The sequence below is a fragment of the Anser cygnoides genome, chromosome 2 (assembly GCF_040182565.1).
Source record: "Anser cygnoides isolate HZ-2024a breed goose chromosome 2, Taihu_goose_T2T_genome, whole genome shotgun sequence".
In the NCBI taxonomy this organism is placed as follows: Eukaryota; Metazoa; Chordata; class Aves; order Anseriformes; family Anatidae; genus Anser; species Anser cygnoides.
In genome coordinates, this window is record NC_089874.1 from 84394967 (window position 1) to 84416306 (window position 21340).

At 46.1% G+C, this 21340-nt stretch overlaps 1 protein-coding gene across 3 annotated transcripts in view; it reads right to left on the reverse strand.

The window, feature by feature from the left end:
• Nucleotides 1-21133, reverse strand: part of DUSP22 (dual specificity phosphatase 22) — a 41912-nt gene extending 20779 nt beyond the window's left edge. The window contains exons 1-3 of one of the 3 annotated variants that reach the window (XM_066992547.1): nt 20923-21133; nt 15416-15449; nt 7733-7815 (exon numbers count right to left, since the gene is read on the reverse strand). In XM_066992547.1, coding sequence (XP_066848648.1) covers nt 7733-7815; nt 15416-15449; nt 20923-20943 — 138 coding nt within the window. In that variant the 5' untranslated portion in view covers nt 20944-21133. Of the gene's footprint in view, nt 1-7732; nt 7816-15415; nt 15450-20271; nt 20536-20922 lie in introns of those variants that run through there. The other 2 variants (XM_066992548.1, XM_066992546.1) reach the window with 2 other exon arrangements.
• Between the last annotated feature and the right edge of the window lie 207 nt (nt 21134-21340).

Sequence of the window (21340 nt, forward strand, 5' to 3'; positions counted from 1 at the left end):
GCAGTGAAACACCATAAAAGAAAGTTAAGTTTTTGAGTAGAAGAGGCACTTCTATACTTCCTCTTGATGGTAGCATAAAGGCTGAAAACGGATGGCTTCCAGTGGTGGCAACACTGATAGCAACACCGGTGATACGAAAGCTTAGTGATGTAAATGGAAATGCAATAGCCTGACCTGATCAAATCATTTCCAGAGCTGATCTTGATACAACAGCAATGGCCTTGTGATATGATATTAGCAACTCTGATTTTGAAGGCTGACTTTCCATCTCACTCTAATAGTTCCCATAGGTGCTTGGGCTGGATATAAAAGACAGCAAAGCCTATGCACAGAACATGTTGCCCGGCCACACCAAGCAGGGACTTCTTTTAGCACATCATCAAGATGCAATTTTGATATATGAATGGGCTCCTACAGCTCAAGGCTTCTGTATGCTATCCAACATAGTAACACAGCTTTAACAGACTAGCCTGTTTCACTCACTGAGCCACATCTGTCCAGAATTAGCATATGTTGGCTGTTTAGTTTCCCAATTTTTCTCTTTTTAGTTATCTCATGTTGAGCAGCGGTATGCTTTTGAGTCCAGTCAAATACTTTCTGGACTGTTTTCTTTGCGGGGATATTCCTTCACATTACAGAGCCAAAGAAAAAAGTACTAAAGTGGCTTTCAGCACTTCGAGAGTTGAAGATGCAAGGGGCATGACAGGATTTTTTTTCCCCCATCTGGTTCGGCACAGGGTATTCCCCAATATACACACCAAAAAAAATAAAATAAAGAGAGAAAAATCCTGTCCAGAATGTGTAGCCGACAGAAACTACCACAAAGTGGTGATGGAAAGGGAGAATTAGAAAACAAAAAAATGCCGAGGCTAGACTATTCCCCCCTTCATAGCTTCAGTGAAAGCCCCCCATAGTAAACCCCATCATATTCTTAAGTGCTAACAACAGCACATAGAAAAAACAAACAAACAAACAAACACCTCAGCAAAAATACTATCCAAAAACACTGAAGCAGATTACTTGCATTGTGCCAGACCAGCCAGTTCAGTTCCTCCACAGATTAGTTTGTTTTCCTTTTCTAAAAACCTGCAGAAGTATAGTTTACAGATGAGCTTTACACATGCAAGGCTACAACGTCCAGCTAGAACTGCAGTAAGATTTGCAACATCCAGCCAGGTTTAAAAACATGAAAAGAGATTTCAGATCTTAATGCAGACTGATATGAATGCATTATCTACACTAGATCTGCACTTTATGACCATTAGATCTTGGAAATATTTCTCAGCTTTTGATAAGTGATCAGCTGTTTAGTTCTTCTATTTCCAGACAATTTATTTTTATTTTTAATTCATAAATTCGATCCAATATGTTCTCTTGCTATTTCCCGAGCTGCAACTTTCTCATCCTTAATACCTTACCAAGCAGGTATATCACAACATGCAGCACTGAAAATGGTGCTGAAAAGTTGTACAGCTTCTCTGCAACAACCTTATTTTTTCTACAACTTCTGTTCCACACACTGGTTCCGTTCTCATTACGGTATCTTTTTGTTGGCCGTACTGTTTTATTAATGTGTTTGGCTGTCTACTCAAGAGTATGAAAGATTGTTCTAAACTAACAGCACAGTGTTAACTGTGCTTTTCCCTTTCAGTTCAGTCTCTCAGGGACCGAGTATTTGAAATCCTAATTCTACTCTGACAGAAATTTTAAAATTTCTAGGAAAATTTTCAAGGAAAATCAAAACCCTTTATAAGATGACCTGGCCCATGAGGTTTATCTTAAGGATACAATTAATTTAAGTTGTTCTGGCTGCACAAACAAACAGACTGGAAAAGAAAGATGCTTACTTGACTTAGTAATTAGCTGTTCTTTACCACCCCCTCCACCTACCTACCATATTTACATAGTCATCGATTCAGGAAAATGGGGAGGAAAGCCACTGCTCTGGAGACAGCATGTACCAGATTAAGATGATACTGTTAATGCCATCAGAATACTAAAGAAAATAAGAAAAAAATAACTATATTCTACTGGTGCTCTGGTTAACTATGCAGAACGAGGAGAAAAACAACCTATAAAGCTAGTATCTTGAGCACTGGAGGCAAAGAAGAGTAGATACTTCATAGGTATTAATTTTCTTACAAACTAGAAGACATTGCAGCATTCAAAAATCCACACAGTGCTTTAAGATCACTCTTTTTGTCTAGAGAAGAAATCCAACAATCCACAAGACTTGAAACAGCACCACCTGCATACATGCTTATCACCAGGACACAGACTGGCTATTCACATGAAATGGGGTTGCTTAAAACTTGAGTGCTTTGGTACTGGGGAGAAAGAAATGACAAAACCCTCAAGACCCCCAGAATCAGGCATGTTTTGCTGGGATTTCAGTTTTTGACGCTTCATTCAAATGACTTCAACTGAAACTGCCACATACACTGATAACACTCCTTATCTGAAAAAGGACACTAAAAAGAAAAAAAACCTCTAGCAACAGAAAGCACAGAAAAAACTCACATGCATATACAAGCAGCACATATGCAAAAACCTACTCTTTATGCAATGTGTTGCAAACAGAGCTGTTGTTAACCTGGAAAGCTTGTGACAGAGGACGGTACAAGAACGTCCAGGTAAAGTCCTGTATATTTAAGACCTACACTACTGTGATCATCACGATGACTCCAAGATGACAGCAGCATACACAGCGTCCTGTGATGCAGAAGTAGTCTGTCTAACAACGACAATGCTGTAAGTAAATTAATCCCAAAGAGCTCCGCAACCACAGGTGACTGGTAACACATTTGAAGCATTTGCTAGGTCAAACCCTCCGGCATTACTCAAGAGAAACAACAAAATTACTGGTAACTGACAAACGTGTGGTGGACCACGTGAAAGAAGCGGGTAGTTTCAGTCCCTTTACGGACTGACGGACAGATGTCTACAACATACACAGCAGTCCCCTCAACTGGCACCTCAAAGCATCTCGGACAGACCAAGGACTGAGAAACAAGACCTCTGTAACAGCCTTACTTGAACCAACTTCCACACAGAAGTGAAGCATGTAAGAAAATCCACTGTTGCCTTGGCCATATACTTCAGCAATAGCTTACTCTCCCCTTGTTAAAAGCCTTGCTTCCTTCTAGCCTGAATGTGTGCAACTTCACTTGTAAGCCAAGCACATCATGTTATTCTAAGTTATTCCCCCTCTGCATGGGGACCCATGGGCTGTAATCAGATCATTCCCTGCCTCTCTCTGTGGATATTGATCTCTGGGACTGAGCTTGAACGACTGTCAAAGCAGAAGAAATTCTAGTGCCCCTTAGGACTAGTGCCTTCCTGCATTACACACAGCAACCACTGCCCGATGCAGTGGAGGAAGTACTCTTGCTTTTGCCATGTGTGTGTCCAGTGGCAGGAGACAGGGAAAGGTTAAGAATGGCAGATAAGGATGCTCCAAGTCCAGCTGTTGGAACGTGACTGTCCACAACAGCACACGCTTCCCAGGATGGGATGCAGTTGTTCAAGCAGCCGCACAGTCCACACCAGCATCCTATTTGGACACCACATCCTTCTCCAAGCACCATCCCTCAGAACAGGCTCAAACACCTGGAATTTCCACAGTGAAACACATTACTTTACAGACCTGTAACCAGATTCCTGTAAACACGATTAACAAGATTTGCCTTTACCTCCTTCATTTAGATCAAGTGGCACAAACTTGGTTAGACCCCAGCCTTAACGGAGCAGAGTTACTGAAATTAAGGTAATGGTCACTGACATGACTTTGCTGTGTGTACCACTCAGCAGCAGTAAGGCAGGTTTGAACGTGTTGGGTTTTGTATCCTCTAACATCCTGAAAAGCTCTAGCAGGTAAAGAGCATTTGTATTTGACGGGAATGTATCTTGGAGGCCTTTTCACAGCTTTTGTAGGGTATCCCAAAGGAGCAATGGTTGCAGGGACAATCCAAAAGCAAAGGCTCTAACGGGCCTAGCTGGATTTTTCTGAAGAAATATGTTGTCTGTAGACAGGGGGAAAAACTGCTCAGGAGGAGTTAAGTGTGTCCATCTTCACTGTGTATTCTGACTGCACCTGCTTGGTTAGGATATCTAGACGGCACAGAAGTCAGACCTTTAGGCCTTTTGGTCTCCAACCCCAAAAGCTATTTGTCCTGTCCCTAATAAAAGAGTCCTACTAAGAGAACCAACTGGTCACCGCCAGATAGACAATTATTTAAAGCACATGGATACCTGTTTTCCCATCTGCCTTTCACTTTCCCACATTCTGAATAGAGATTTTCAAACCTGAACTAGCTGCGAGAGAGATTAGAAAGCAGGTGGCAATAAACCTAATTGTTCTCTTCTGCATGTGCCTTTTGTGTGGATTTATAAAACCCCTGCGAGAGTTCCACCGGCAGCTGTCCGAAGTGCTCTGGAGGAGCCACCAGGGCTAATGCCCCTGTGCCTGTGCAGGAATACACACGGTGCTGTCAGACACCACTCTCACTCAGGGGGTTCCTTCCATGCATCTGAGGTAACAAACCTTGTTCCACATGGCATGCAGTCCTTTCACTTGGACAGGCCACCAGTTACCTATAGTTTTCCTGATGGAGTTATAAACACGCATCTTTAGATTACAAAAATGCTTACCTTAGCGGTTAAGACCCCGCACATCAATGGTGTACTTCATTGAAGTCACAGCCTTAGGATGCTTTCTAAATATAAATTAATTCTAGATCTGTTTTTTATTAGAGGACAAATTTTCCTGAAGCAGTTTATATGAAAAGAATTAAGTGGCAGTGTTGCAAGACAGATTAGTCCAGATTTTAGCAGATTCCTACCAATCTAAAACACTTGAAACCTTACAAATCAATTCTATGTCTTGTACTTAATGTATGTTGCTAATGTCTAAAGGTATAAAAGGTCTTATATTCCAACTGATTCAACCTATGTTTTCTAGTTATTCCACCTTGAAAGTACACAGTATACACAGTAGCTTCCCAAGGCCAAACTTTGACTATGAGACACCCATAATTCAAAAGTCCATGAGGATTTGTAAATAATCATCAAAATAACTTCTGAAACCAAATTTCAGTGAGAAAACATTCGTTTTAAATCATTTCTCCTCAACAGGAACACACTATGAAACCTAAACCGATATAACAAGTGTTTTTTGTGAAACTCTACAGTCATTTTCAAGTAAGCTAGTAAGCTATGAGGAACTAAAGAAGCGTATTTCCAAATACTGCAGTACGCACAAAGCACAGAAAGAAGCACACATTTTAAAAGCTACTGTGAATACTTCAAACATGAACAGGTAAAAACAGTCTGTAACATCACATACTCAGAGAGGGGCAATGCTGTCAGTTATTAAAATGGAAAGTAATTTTACAATCTAACAAGTTGGTGTTCACCTTATATACTGACATTTGCTTTTACTTCTGGAGTATTGCTCCTACCCCATATGGACAATGACACCAGATTGGTCATTTTCATTCTCTATCCAATGTTTTCAGCTTTAAGTGCTGTATCAGAAGAATTTGTGTATCACAACAAGCACTACTGTAACTTCAAAATCTGATGAGATATGGGTAATTTGTCACCTCTTGGAGAGCACAGGTCCCATATTTGTTTGTTCTACAGAGCACCAAAAAAGGCCGAGTTCTCTTTGACAATGTATTACTTCAGGAACATTGATTTTTCTATTTCTAAAAACACTTACCCTTCCATGGCTTGCAGAGAAAACTTTGCTTAACGAAATATTTGTAGCATTTTCTATAGGATGATTAGGAAATACTTAAAATATTGTTAGTAAAAGACAAATGCAACTACCATAATACAAAAAAACAAAAAAAACAACACAGCTTCTCAGCTATGATCAACATCCATATAAATGCACACACACAAAACAGGGCTCCTCAGGGAAAAATGCTTCTCATATCACAGCAATTGCATGTTTAAAGGGCCGAATAACATCCAGTGTTCTGAACACAATGAACACAAATATGAGCCCTCACTTTCTGCCAGTGAAGTCTGAAAATGAATCAGAAAAGCATTCCCATTTGACTTCAGTGGACTTGAGAACAAGCCTCGAGCATCATGTGGATACAGAAGCTGTACAGAAACCTACCTATAACCTGGGGAAGATGTAAATAACAAAGGAAGCAACACAACCTAGCAGATATTTTCTAGGCCCTTGTTCCTATAGAGAAGCATTTAGTTGCGCACAAACACTGCACCAAGACCATGAGTGATAAAGCAGTTAATAGTAACCAGCTAAGCTCCTGAATAAACAAAACTTGCAAACCTTGCACTACTTTAAGAACTGGGAAGAAGTTCAGCTTTCCACACCACCAGCACACAGACAAATATATTGCATGCTGCAAAATCAGAAGGCACAGTTAGAGAAACTTTTCTTTCAGAGGCAGGGGTGAACAAAGCAAGTCCACCCTCAGCCAGTCACAGTTCCCACTCCACTGTAATTTTTCAGACTGCATCATGAACCAGATTGGGAACTGATCTCAGTAAATGTAATCATTCATGTCTTCTGTGGGGGTAGCTAGAAAAGGTGACTTGGTTATATTTAACTCACGCAAGCTCCCAGATCTATTCACCATGCAGACCCACAAACAGATGCACCACCACAAACGATGGCGGGGGGAGGAAAGGGTCAGCATGTGGGCTGCCAAAACTACCGCCAACACCACAAGGAACACTGGCCTGAGGTTGCAGCTGAACTGTGCCATAATTAGTCTTCCTACTTTTCTAATCATGATGATAAAAAAAAAAAAAAATCAAGCCTCTGCTCACTTTAGAGAACACCACCCTAGGGGAAACATTACACCTCCCCTAGTCAGTGTAACTGCATCTCTCCTCAACTAAGGAGAGTCTTGAAGATCAATGTTTCAGAATTAACCTGCATCAGGCACACCGTAAGTTAAATGGACACTACAAAAAACAGTTTTCACTTCTAAGTTTGAAGTAAGCCTTGAATTCCAATATAAATCAAACGGCAGGATTTTAAGGTGTAGCAAAGCCCAGCCACACTTCCTTCTTCTCAAGGTTAACGTGGCATAAAGAAAGTCTGACGGCTGAGTCAAATACAGGAGACCTGCAAACTGGTTCCAGCTCTTTCGCTGCTCAAGATGACACAGCAAGTCGTGTCATTTCAACTCCTCAGATCAGTTCCCCTTCCGTAAAATGGGGAATAATACTTCACGTTACAGTGCTGGAGACATACAGATGCACTGCTGCCTTAGGGTACATTATATGAAGAAGGACTTGTTTCACCCACGCCCCAAGCCTTAGTAAGGCTATTTTATACGGAAAAGGACTGCAAGCTTCTCAGATGATTCGTTTTGAAGATTCAGGAAAGTGGCCTAGTACAAAGGAGAGTTGGTAGTGGGAAAAGGGGAGCTGGAATATTGCTGTTTAAGTGATGCGTGAACTCCACACAGAAGAAAACTTACCTTTACTATTAGATTAATAACAATCCCATTGTTGTGTTATATTGATTGACACTATAATTGTCTCTCCCCTCGTCAGCTACATTTCTTGTTGTTGTAACAGCAGCAACAACAAAATTTGTGACTGAATCCCAAGAATACAGCTGTCAAACATTTCCAAATTCCGTTTCAAAACACCAGACATACAGAACATGAGATTAACCCCAAGATGAGTGTGACAAGCAACTGCAAAGTAAAGGTTTATCGTTGAGTCCCACCCCTCTTACCTCAAGCATAGGACGGGCACTGTCATGAATGGAAAGAATGTGCGTAATGTTATTCTTGCTCAATTGCTCTACATCTCGGGCATCTGTGATGAAGGAAAAAAAGGAAGATTTTTTTTTTAATCTCCTGAAACAGCCCACCCCCCTTTCCCTCGTGCACATTGAAAATCACTGTCATTGCCACATTTCTTTCTGAAGCTTCATGAAGTAAAGCAAAACCCCAAATGCAGCTGTTCTAGAACACCATCAGCAGAGGGGGAAGGGGAAGAAACATTTCAACTCCAAAACAAACGATATACTATATAAAGAACAACCTTAAGTGACTCAGGAATGTGTTCTTAAGTCAAAAGTTTCATGTATTTTGCATCTGAAATATAAGTCTGTGCATGCCTGTGTGCAGGTGATGGCCATCTGAACAAGCAGCCAGAGCTCCACAAGAAATAGCTTACCTCCTCTCACCCGCAAATCCCCCTTCAGGAGATACAATTTCACCTGGGGGGGGGATCAGCCTTGCGATATCCAGGCCTGAGGAGTGAAGCCAACCAGGTGGCTTGAATCACTTGAATTAAGGTATCAACAGGCCAGCCAACACCACAACTAAATCCTTACTTTCTGTGGACTAGCAGGGACAAAGATGCATTTAGCTAATACACAGCATAATTTTAAGTCTGAAGAGAGACTGAGGAGATACTGAAAGCATGAAAAATGCTGCAGCAAGGAAGCATAGTTGTGAAAAGGTAGTTCCTAGACCTTTAACCAAGGGGTTTCAAACATTCAAAACTGGAAAGCAAACTAGGGTGAAAGAAATTTTGATGCTAGATATTGTGAAAACATGGGTTTGTTTCTATGAGAAAGAAGGTAAAATAGATTATCTGTCATCATTGAACAACTTTCCCCATGCTTAACCATTAGCATGTCAGCAAATGACCTCAAAGAACCACTAATACAGGTAAATGTTAATTTGTGTCCACTTACTTTTGACCTTTTTGCTTGAATATGGCACAACACATCATGGCAATTACAGCAGTGGTTTTAAGATGTGAACACCTGCCTTCCCAATCAACCCCTACAATCTGTTCACATTAGCCTGGTTTCACACAAAAAAAAAGAGCACTGACCACAGAGGTTTCAAACCGGCTCTCTCTAGGTACAAAAATAACAATAGTATCACCTGTACACTCTTTATGTACAGGCAAGAGTTCAATCAGCATCTCTTGCTTCATATTATTCCACTCTACTATAAAGTTTCAATGCCTTATCTACATCTGAAAGAGGAATTGGACATTTAATTATACTGCCCCACAGACAAGATCCACACAAGAAAAATAAGGGGCAACAAAATTTAAACCTCATCCAATTACGAAAGCTTCTTTGGGGCTAATAAAATAGAGAGAAGATTCAAAACTGAATCGATTTCACTCGCTACTGCTCAAGCCTGTACGACTAACACAGATACCTAGTCCTTCAGGAGAGAATTAGCACAAATTCCACCTAAAACAGGAAATTTTTATTGTTCTGTGAAGCTGGAGCTTATTTCTAAGATTCTCAGAGTGTGCACTTCAAAGAAGAAATGCCAATGTTTGCCAGGAGGGGTCTTCTAATACACCAGACCTTCAGATTTAATAATAGTGTATAGGACAGTCCTGATTTCTCAGAGAACACCTAGGCAGAGAAGGGGCTGGAAACCCTGGAAGCCAGCCTAAACGTGCCTAAAAATCAACAGACTTCAGGGGCTGCTGGCCAGAACTCATGGTGTGAATGCACACCTAGCACAATCAGATCCCACCCTCTAATTATCAGCATGACCTACGTGGTAAGCAGTGGCTTCACATACAAGGCAAATGTCTTTAGAAGCAGGTATGACCCACATTAAGCACTGACTGCTCTGGTGAAGACTTAAAACCCTTACGGATGCAGTACAACTCAAAAGGATTGAAAGATTTTACTTCTTCAATTAACTAAATGAGTTTCAACAGATCAGAACTACACAGTAAGTGACATTCCTAGAAGCAAGCTAGAAATGACTCTGTCCTACAGCTGCATCCCAGGGTAACATCAGGTCCTTAATATATTTAGGAACCAATCATTCAAATCACAAAAAATAGAGGAGAAAAAGCTTCCCATCCAGTGACTGTATTATCTGGATCTAAACCGTGAACAGTTTATGAAGGGAAATTCCCCTTGTTCCCCCCAGCCCCTGCCATAAGTCTTCTGCAGATAATATAGGCAAAGCTGATTTAAACAGCAGTACAAATGAGATATCCTGTCATTGACAGTCTTGTACCATAAACTCACAAAAATGTAAGGGGTTATGTAAAGAACCCCCAAAAGCCAGAAGAGTTACCCATCAATGACAGCAATTCTAACTTCCTTACTATAGCACAGTGCTGTACAACCACACGCAGGCTCACATTTTGAAATCACAGCGAGAACCATCCCATTTTGGAATTTGATGATGAAAGAAACCTGTCAATCTATCTCGTGCATCCCCGAAGGTCCCTCAAACGTGGGACTATTCTTCACAGTAGATTACCTAATGTTCTGTTTCATACAACGAAACGCTTCTGAGCTAATGGGGACTTTTGAGTAAAGCCTCCAGAAAACTCACTCCTGGTATAAGAAGATGCAGTCCACATTGGAGAAGTCTTCCTCTGTCCCTCCCATGCCCATATTTAGCTTCTTTTTCCTCAATTTCAGCTGCAGAGTCTTTCCCATCTCTACTACTAACAACAAAATACAAAAGCATTGGTCATGCCAGGAACAGGAAAAAAAAAAAAAAAAAAGCATTTCAGTGGTATAGGTTTAGATCTGCAACATTTAACTGCAACACACCTGTTAATTGAGAAGATTAGACGTCTCCACACAGTGGAGACAATTTCATTTCATATTTTCAGTTTGTTACCTTTCTTCCCCTTGGTTAGCTATCCCATACTAAAGACATCCTTTCTTCTTCCTCCTCCAAAGCCCACAATTGACTTTGCTGTTAGTGCGAAAAGAAATATGCACTCTTGCAATGCAGTAAGGTAGCAGCTATTAGATTTTCAGTATAAAACTTTAGGTTACGTACACAAAAAACAAAACAAGTGAGGCCTCTAAGTACAACATCATCAGGTCTCAACCTGCAGATACATAGAGACTGCAGACAGTTTCATCATCTCTAGCGTTTCCTTGTTTGGTTCCTGTATGTTTTTAAATAAAACACCTGTTCTTCTAACACCTTATATTCTGCTTTGCAGAGAACCAGAGAGACATTTAAAATAGAGGTTTAGACTGGGTATTAGGAAGAACTTCTTCACAGAGAGGGTGGTCAGGCACTGGAGCAGGCTGCCCAGGGAAGTGGTGGAGTCCCCATCCCTAGAGGCATTTAAAAGACACGTGGATGTGGCACCAAGGGACATGTTTAGTGATGGGTCTCGGTAGGTCAGGTTGATCGTTGGACCTGGCGACGGTGCAGGTCTTTTCCAATTGAAATGATTCTGTGATTTTAAGGAAAACCCAACCTCCAGTGGTTCAGACCACTAAGAGCTATTACTGAAAATGAATGGATCAAAGCTCTCCTGATGGGAGAGCAGAGTCCAGTGACCCACACTTACAGACACAAACATACACACCCAACACATCTGCACAAAAACTCCACATCTCCCATCACCACTTCATATTACATTCTAATAAATATTCTGTCCCAGACTCTCAGGAGGACATTTGCAGGGAGTGAGGAAGCTGAGGAAAAGTGCTCAATGTTCTCTTTAATGACAGTACCTACAAAAGGTCTTCCTTTAAAAGATGAACCTGGAAAAGGTAATAGTATCTTCATTATCTCCTGTTTTCAATACCTGAAACAAAGCCTTAGAAAAAGGGAACTTTTCCCACAAGCACTACAAAGCTGTTAGCAGGACGGATCTAGAAACACAGCAGAACCACTTGGGGGGCACTGCCTTTTTACATTCAGGAACAGGAAGGGCATAAACTTTCCCAAGACTCTCCAGGTCATCCACAGCAACACTGGACTCTTCAGGGGAATTAAACCTCATATTGTGGCTTTCCCCTTCAAATCAAAAAGCCCCCAAATATTCCATTGGAAAAACTTGAATCTTCCAACTACGAGTACAAGCAAGGAAGGACAGAAGCTCTTTAAATATTCAAGGTAGAAACACTCCTGAATCTCTGGGGCTCACTACTGCTACATCTTTTGATTTTGAAGCAAACAAGCGTTTGCTTGGCGCCTCAGATGAGGAAAAAATAATTTGTTCTATCTGTGCAGGAAAAGGCTAAAAAGCTCCTTGCCATATCAGTCTGTTAAGAAACAAAGCATCTATTTTCATTGTGAGCACAGGTGCCTTTCAAGGGAAATCAAGTTTCCAGCACAGAAGACACAGGCAATCCCTCAATAAATTCTTTGTCTGTTGAGGGCTGCAGGATTGAATTTCACCTGAAAGGAACACCAAAATTCCCCCCTAACTAGAGCCAGGGAGAAGAGTTTACTACTTCTTTCCCTTCCCTCATTTTGCTCCCCTAGCCCTCCCATCCCCTTCACAATGAAGCAACTCCTCACTAACTTTCACTGAAGAAGCCCAAGAGCTCTGTTTCCCTCTGGGCTTTCACACCAAACTCAGTCTAGAGTACTTTGTATGGACACCTGTGGTTCTTCTTGAATTTTTCTGCCCTCTAGCTGTGCAATCTCAAACACACAAACTCAGGAACATACTACAATTTTAACGTGCTGCTGGCTAAGTAGAATAATGCCCACAGATCTTCAGAGATAACAAACGAAGACATACTCGAGTGCTGTGGATTTAGTAGGGTTGCAGCACTTGCTTCAGTGCTTTCCATAACCACGACTACGTGCGACTTTCTCACCCGAGGACCCTAAGGTAGTTACAAAAATCCCTCACATCCTGTGTGCCCAAAGGCTTGCACAGCAGCAGCACACAAACCAGGAGAGAGCTCAGCTCCCATTTCTGCCACAAACTGATTCTACAAGTTCTTCTCGGGTCTCAGTTTATCTCCCAATTAAACGTGGACACGGCTGCACTTCCTCGGTCACGGATTGCTTTTGTGTTAATTAGGTCTAAAAAGACAGCAGGAATCCCTACACGTAGGGCGGAAATACTGCTGAATATTGAATGGCAATTCACAGCCAGAAAAACTGCTGAATGCCATCTCTGGACAACACACCTCCAGGACTGCACTACTTAGCATCCTGTCGCGTCCTGCTCTCATTTACCAGGAAGGCAGGAATCGGAAAAAACATTCCTTTTCCCTTAGGCTGTCAGCTTCTCCAGAGGTCTCCATGCAGCAGGGAGAGACGAGCGTGCGTAGAACGGTGTTCCCAGGACCTGGCTATGGAAAGCCTGCCTGCCTGGGCTCCCTGCACAGCCGCTGGAGCAAGGAGGAGAGACTATCCTCCAGAGGGCAGATCAGAGCGTTTCAGAGACTCCCCTTCTGGAGGAAGCTCCCTCCTCTCCTCTCCCCCTGCGTACGGACTCCCAGGGTGCCCCAGCTCTGCCTCCAGGAGAGATGAGCAATGCCAGGGATGCAGCACCGCTCTCGCTGACCAGATGCAGCTTTATTCAATTCCAGCTACCAGCTGCAAGCTGAACAAACAGCCAGACTGCTCAGAGGGGCATTGCAGGAAATCCTTTCCTAAACCCGCGTCTTTAGAAGTAGCTAGATGTTTCTGCTGCCCAAATCGGGAGACTCTAACTGAGCCCAACGGCACGCTGCTGAGTATTTCCCAGCAACAATCCCCGTTATGGAAGTCTCAAAATTATTAGTCACTTTTTGAAATAGTGCCACAAATCAGAACATGCCCCAAGAACACGGTAATCAGATTACACCAGAAACACACTCTGATGATAAACCAATAGCCTGTTCCTAAATTGGATGACTTCACTACATGGAAAGCTCATTGCAATCACTCTGAAGCAGGTGGGGTGGGGGGCGTGCAGAAAAAAAACAAAACCGTAAGAATTTGCTTTTGTATTAATGAAGTACTGCAACACCAATCTTTTCTCTTCCTCTTCGTGTTCGTGAGATGTAGTATCTGGTGCTCGTGATGGCTAACTATTAAATGCAATGTGACCAGAGGTCACAGCAATAAATAAATGATTGATTTTGCCCAGTTTTTAACGAATTTAAAAATTGAGTCCAAAACACAGCCCTGGCACGGGCAGCGGTGCTGACTCACTCCACAACCCTGGCCACCTCCCCTCAGCTGGTCAAGTTGTTCACCAGCTGAAAGCAGAACGGCACCGAGAAACAGAGCTGAGTTTCGCTCCCCTGGGCGGCTGTCAAGGGCTCACCAGCGGGGCTGCTGCAGCAAGAGCGACGAATCCAGAGCCGTCCTGAAGGGCTCTGCTGCCCGGCATCCATCCTCCCATCCTGCCTCTCCCCCACATTATTTGACAAAGAGAAGGAAGTAATGTGGCTGTGAGCAAGCTAGTTTTGTCACTGGCTCAATGCACTGGTCAATCCACGGAGTCTTCAAACATATCCTCTTCCCCTGATTTCCCTTTTTTTCCCCCTTTCTTTCTTTTTCTCCTCCTCTCGTTACCTACTTCCACCAGCATAAACTTGTCTCTGTCCTTTCACTTCCCTTACCATGGCACGATTAACTCCCCTCGCACACTAGCCTTTGTACTTGTGTTTGCACCCCAGCGTGGCAAAAGGCAGCCTTCAGCTTCAGGTGCACCTCTGGGCTGCCTCTCCCGGTGATCAGCTCCACTTCGCAGGGGCAGCATGGACCGTGGGTCAGTATGGCCAGAGCCAGGGAAATCAGACAGCAGTTCAGACAAAGAAAAGTGAAGTCGCAGGTTTTGGTGGAGGAGGGAGAGGGAGAGCGGAGCAGAGAAGACATACAGCAGCACCCGAATCCAGTGCAGACCTTGTCCAATCTTAACAGAGCAGCTACGATATCCAACAGATCGGGAAGGGTATGACATTGCAGTAGCCCCTGTGAGTCCTGCCTTGCTAGCTAACAGCATGTACCAACACGACTGTACAGGCAGGACCCGCTCATTTCTGAGTAGGGACAGTCAGCTGGAACCGCTGCTAACAGACTGCTTTGAGAACAGGGCGTTTATTGGGATGCCCGTGTAAAGTTTCCTGTTTTTCCTAAACGTGGTTCTGTCTTTCTATGCACAAAAAGTAAACCTCATGCAAAAGGGTAAACAATCCAGAGAATCGTACACCTGCAGCACGGACAGCGCAAGTATCAGTGGTCAGACAGCAGCCTACAGACCTACCGGTCTCGCATGCAGTGATAACAGAACTCTTTAGCAGCTGTTATAAATAACCAAAATAATGAAAGCAATGAGCAGGAGGCATGCTAAGCCTTTACTTATAAGGAGGGCTCGCAATAAGCCTTATAAAGAATCTGCCTGGCTCACATGCTTGTCTGCCTAGCACAGGAATCGTTTAAGGCAGGCCAGTGTTTAGGAATTCCAGCCGAAGCATGCACCAAGGAGACGGTGTTCATTTTTCTTCTCTTAAAGTACTTGCGGCAGCACAGCACACGGACGACAGAGCAAACAGGTTCTGCTTTAAGCACTGCCAAGTGAATCCAGGAACGAAGCAAGATGGGGTTAGAGAAGCTGCAGAGATGTCAGAGAATCGGGCAGGCCTGCGAAACAATACCTTAAGACCCCTGCTAAGCAGTCCTAGAGACAACGATAAAACTAATCTTACCTTTAAAGTTGCCAATGAACAAGCCGGGCAGAATCTGTGAGAAAGAAATATAGTATCAAATATAGATATCTTGTGGTAACACAATTTGACAAAGTTCAATTTGCATACAGGATGGAACATACTACTTTAGCAGACTATTGTCAAATGCAGCCTAAAAAGTGCTGACGGCTTTTCGTGCGTCTCTGCAGCCGTCTCAAACTACGTTACTCCAGGTACACCGCACTTCGAAGGCTTTCACTGACAACTGGGGGTTGTTAGTAAGGTGGACGCTGGCATAAAGGGTGCTCTCCGAGGATATGAGAGGTGTTTTGCGAACATGGAGTGGGCCTCACAACCTGTCCCTCCCCCCCACGGCGCGATAAGAGCTGCCCTTATTTAACTAATGATGAAACTTCAAAAGGGAGAAGGCAATTTGCCTAAAGCTGCTAAGCAAGCTGGATAAAGCACTGCAAAACAAACTCCAGCGAGACTTTCAAAGTGCAAAACCACGCAAGGGGGGCTGCAGCCCCGCCGGGCTCCCTGACAGGGCAAATCGCTGCATACAGCTCCTTGTGCGCTCAGAGAGTGAGAGCTGATGAAAGCCTGAAAGTTGCATTTTCCTCCCCCAGCCCTGCTCGCTCACAGCGCCTCTCCTAGAAGCACACTCGGGTCTCAGTTACAGGACTTTCCTCAACTTGTGAGCGTCAAGGTCAGCCCGAGGGCCGGCCCCGCGCAGCCCGAGGACACGTGCACGCACACCCGGGTAAACATGCGGCGCTACCCCTCCCACCCTTTCATAACCCTCCCAACTTGGAAACGGCAGCAAGGACGTAAAAATAAAACAACGGGCAGACCCAGCTCGCGCCTTCTGGCCAAAAATTTCATTTTCTGCCACCTGGACAATCTGACCCACGCCCACATCCTTTGAAGGGACCACAAGTGCGGCAGGGCGAGCGCCCGATCCCTTTTTCCTCGGCGCATGCAGAGCATGCCACCCATACAGATATGTCAGCACCAGCTTCCCAAAGCCTTAGCAACACCCAAGTGTCATCGCAACAGCGGCAACAGCATCTCCGGCGTGGCTATTTAAAGGGAAAACTCCTCCCGTTTTGCTCAGCCCGGCAGCCGCAAAGCCCCGAAAGCCACGGAGGGCTTTTCGTCGGGGATTATCGCTCGATAATCCCCCCTTCGCGGCAGCCTTCCTGCCGAAAGGCGACCCGGCGCACCCCGCAGAGCCTCGCGGGCCGGCAGAAGGACCTGCAGAATAGCCCCCGATCTGCCTCGAGGCCATGCCTTTCACCTGATAAAAAGTGTCGTGGTCGCTGTTATCCATCCAGGCTTATGAAAAACAGAAAAGACTCAGCGTTTCCTGGACTCATTTATTATTTTAGGCATGCCTGATGACTCTGCTAGAAGCCAGGCAAGGCATCAGACGCCAGCAGTTGCTCCAAGGTGCAGGGCAGCCAGTGGCCATTGCTATGGGCCCGATTCTGCAAAAAAAACCATGCTCTAAAGCAAAAGAGAGTCTAATTAGGAACCAATTTCACTAATCAGGCCACCCCAGCCAGCTCCCTCAGCTTAAAAACCACCCAAACAGCCTTTCTGGTAGTTTTAAATAGCAGCCTGGTATCTCCTATCTGCAGCCCAAGTCTCAAATCACAACCCTGCTGCTGCACAGCACAGCCTTTTAGACTCCAGGATCTTATCCTGCATCAAATGCATGCTCTCAGGAGATGATGAAAGCCTGAATTCCAGTCACAGCCATTAAGGTTACACATTATAAATTAAAGAGATACCAAGAAGCACCGGGGCGGAGGGACTGAAGAAGGCTTTTTAGATGGCTGTTGGCAAAGGCGGAAAAGTCCAGAAGTTTGCTTTTGTGCATTACCAAGCGATGCTGCGCGCTCGGTAGAAAATTAGGACACCGTGCAACCAAGGACAGCTGTCACCCCTGTTGTCCTAGTCATTCTAGAAGCAAGAAACATTACTCTGGGTGAAAGCTACCTGGAAAGAAGTGAATCTTCGTACCATGCTGACTAATACTTCGGCACCAGACTACGGCTGGGAACTTTCAGCTGTGTCATCTCACACTGCCTTCAGTAACTGCAACTCCAGGCCGCGCAAAACGAAGGCCGATGGCTGCCAGGGGCGTGTGAGAGAAGGGGTGGGAGTCAGCAGAGAGAAAAAATAAGGTGGTTGTTTTTGTCAACTCCGCAACCACCGCTTTCTGAATAAAAACAGTAGCCTCTTTATACAATCCGAAACATTGAGAAAATGACCACGGACTAAATAACAGATGTGGAAGCGTGCACAGCCGAGCAGCAAGGGGAGCAACGCCTGTCCTCGGCCGTGCCTCACATGAGAGCGGCTCGCGTTCTGCACCTCGCGCGAAGGCAGAGCCCTACAGCGGGACAGACAACGCTTCTGTATCAGGCCTCTTGGAAAACGGCTTGAAGAGCTACTTTGCTGCTCTCCCCTGTTTAGACAGATACTTAATACAGAGCATCCAAGTTCTTGCCCAGCACTGCTTCCAGAGGTGCTGGTGCTCCGGAGAAGTCTGTCCATCCATCCGTCGGGCTTCCCGCAGAGACAGCAAGATGCTGCGGGAGGTGCGGATGCACCCACCCCGCCAGCCAGCAAAGGAGAGGGACGAGAACCGGCCCAGCTTTGCTGACTTCCACAGAACTGCAGGCGTCAGCTGCGACTGTCCACGCTGGTTTACACGCCTTATGAATCAGCTCCCCTTCTTGCAGAGATAACACTCAACTTGCCCCTTCAGAGGAGTCTCAGAATAACGGGCAGCTAACTAACCTCAACGGGACGCAGGACTAAGAGCCAGAGAAAACTCTTCTCTAATCATACCCTGTTCGCAGATAATCAAATCTGAGCACTGCTATCTCCGTCGATCTCTCACCATCTTGGCCGCTAGACTTCAGCTCCTGGAAAACCGTCTTCGTAATTCTCAACCACAGGCTTCAGCTTGAACTTTGTTTACAAGTCAAAGCTAGACGTTTAAGCGCAAAGACAAAGCAGGCCAACCAATTTCCCAAGTCAGACCCCGTTACTCATTCTGTACTTAGAAAAAAGATTAAGAAGCAAAGCACTGAAAATTAATAGTAGCTACGAGATTGGTTTGAAGCCATCGCACAGTCAGCAGCCAGTTGCCTTTCTGTAGCCTTAACAGATAACATTTCTCTGAGCAGCATAAAAAGAGTATTATAAACCAATGTTTTTGGTTTAATTTGGGAAAAATGAGGCTTGGATAGCCTTAATAAAAAAATAAACACAGGTAATTTTACTGAGAAAACTAAAGAAACCCCCCAACTTAAAAATAAATGTATGACAGGCCTCAAGCCCTCCAATCAGCACTAATGGCCACGTAAGGTCAGGTGCGATTACTATCTGCTATGAAATACATCAATATCATGTGACAGAAAAAGAGGAGGGGACCATGCCACTGAGAAAGGCTCAGCATCCAAGAGCAGCAACAGCAGCTGTAGCAGTCTCCGGGGCTTTTCCTTACCCATACCCATTACAGGTCACCACTAATCCTCTTCCCCTGGCTCCAGTACAAAGGGATTCTCTAAACGAAATAATCCACCATTGGATAAGCTGCTTATTTTCTTCTGTTGTGCACGTATAACTCTACCACGAAAATAAAACCTGTTGGAAACCAAGGTAATTTGTATTGGCAGACTACAGCGAGTCGAGGAAACAGCCCCCAGCGTCGGCGCTGGTGACTCCACACCTCTCCTTGCCCCTCCAGCTCTCGCTGACTCACAAGATCAAAAGGAACAGATGATCCAGGGGCACATTCTGAAGGTGGCAAGTCCCAGACCTGCACACGGGACCCCTACAAAAATAAACCCTGATGGCCAGTACCCAAGGTGGCTGTAGCCTCCTTAAAGGAGCCAACTCTCCCAGAACTGCTGGACGTTTCATCTTTTTGGTGGCAGCGGTAAGAGCGGAGGGGAAAAACCAGAGCAGTGCTATGCTCGTGCTGAGCGCCCCGGTTGGAGCACGGCAGGGCAACACTGAACAGAACCCAAAGGACCAAATTTCCCTGAGTCACGGAGAGCCTGCTCACACGGTACCATAGCGAGACACAAGGCAAAGAGTGCTAAGCTTCAGGGGGCTGAGAATTGTCTTTTTTAACGTTACAACATTAACATCCCCCACCAAAACATTCAGAGTGACAGGATAACTCCAAACTTTCCCTGCAACATCCTACAAACATCCCAGGAATCTAAGGGAAGCCTCTCCAGCTGTGTTTCTTCCTCACCAGCCACTCCCAGAAGATGCCTCCAAGGAACGTGTGATAACGTATCACAACGTTATCCCCAGAATTTGAAACTTGGACTTAGAAAGACCAAGGGAGGTGCTACTCCTACCTACTAACTCAGCTGGATTAGCCACCCAGATCTTTTCACCACCTGAAGTCTCTTATTTCACTGTGTCTATCCACGGGATGGAAAGGCTTCACCTCCCAGGTAGCACACCGCGTGCTCTGGACGTTTGCCAGCCTGACTTCCAGAGGCAAGGACGTCAGATGCGGGCAACCTGCGAGCAGCTACCTCCGGCTCCTCTCCTTGTAAGGAGGCCGCGCTCACCGTGAGGCTGCTCCCAAAGTACTCAAAGCAGGATGTTAGACAGAAGAGATGACTCAACTTCTGTTCCTCGTAGTAAGCTATATATAAAAGGCTAGTTACCACCGCACTTTCAAACCTGGTTTTAGAACAGAGGTGGAGGTGCTGACAAAAATCACAGCCGCCCTTCGACAACCGCCGCAAGGCGCCGGGGGAATCGGCGCTGACAATGAGCCCCCACTGCCAAAAAGCCAACACCCTGAGCAGCTCAGCTCCATCTTCCTTCCTCACCGCGGTCTCCACGGGGCCAAGCGCTTTTCCTGTCCCCCTGGAACGACACCAGCGCCGTGGCCGATACCTGCTGGGCGCTTCGCCTGGCTGGAGCCCGCTCAGCTCCTGGGGCAGGCTCCAGAGGGGCGGCGGGCATTTTTGCAAGCCCACGGGAGGCGGAGGGGCTGAGCTGCTTTGCTCTGGCCCTTGCTGGCTCTGAGGGACGTGGGCTGAGGCTGGGGGGCTTGCCAGGCTGCTGGGGGGTGACATGGGGGCTGGGGATATGGGAGGGGGGAACGGGAAGGGGAGAAAGGGAGGTTGGAAAGGGGGTGCTGGAAGGGGGAGGGCTGCAAGGGGGGTGTGGGAAGATGGGGCTGGGAAGGAAGGCGTGGGGCTGTTTCGGGGAACAGGGCGGCCAGGCGGGGACGGCCGGGGGAGCATCACCGAAACCGGGGCCGCCCCCCCCTCTCCCCGGGCTGCGGCCAGGCAGGAAGCGCGCCCCGGGGAAAAAAATAAAATAAAATAAAACGCCACACACACATTTAAAAAAAAAAAAAAAAAAAAAGAAAGCAGCCCCGAAACGCGCCGGGGACGCCCTCCTCCCCTCTCCCTCCTTTGTTCGGCGGGCAGGTGCGGGGGGCGGCGGGGCCGTGCACCCGGCGGCGGCGTTACCTTGTTCATGCCATTCCCCATGGCTCCCGCCGCCCGCACGCCGCGGACCGCATGGGGCACGGGCTTACTGCGAGCGAGGGCGGCGGGCAGGGCGAGGCGCAGCCCCCCCGCCTCGGCTGGGCACGGCTCGGCTCGGCTCTCCTCCGCCGCCCCCGGTAGCCGCGCCGCCTCCCCGGGCGGCCGGAGCCGCGGAGCCCCCGCCGCGGGCGGCGCTGGGGGTTGTAGTCCGCGCAGCCGCGCCGCCCAGCCGCAAGCGGGCAGCCCAGAACTACAGCTCCCGGCGGCCCCCGCGCGGCGCGGCCGGCATGCCTGCCCCACCTGGAGAGCCCGGCGGCATGGCGGGCGCCGTGAGGGCGGAGGGGGGCAGCGCCCTGCGGAGCGGGGAGGGACGAGCCGGCGGCCGGCGAAGTCCCTAAAT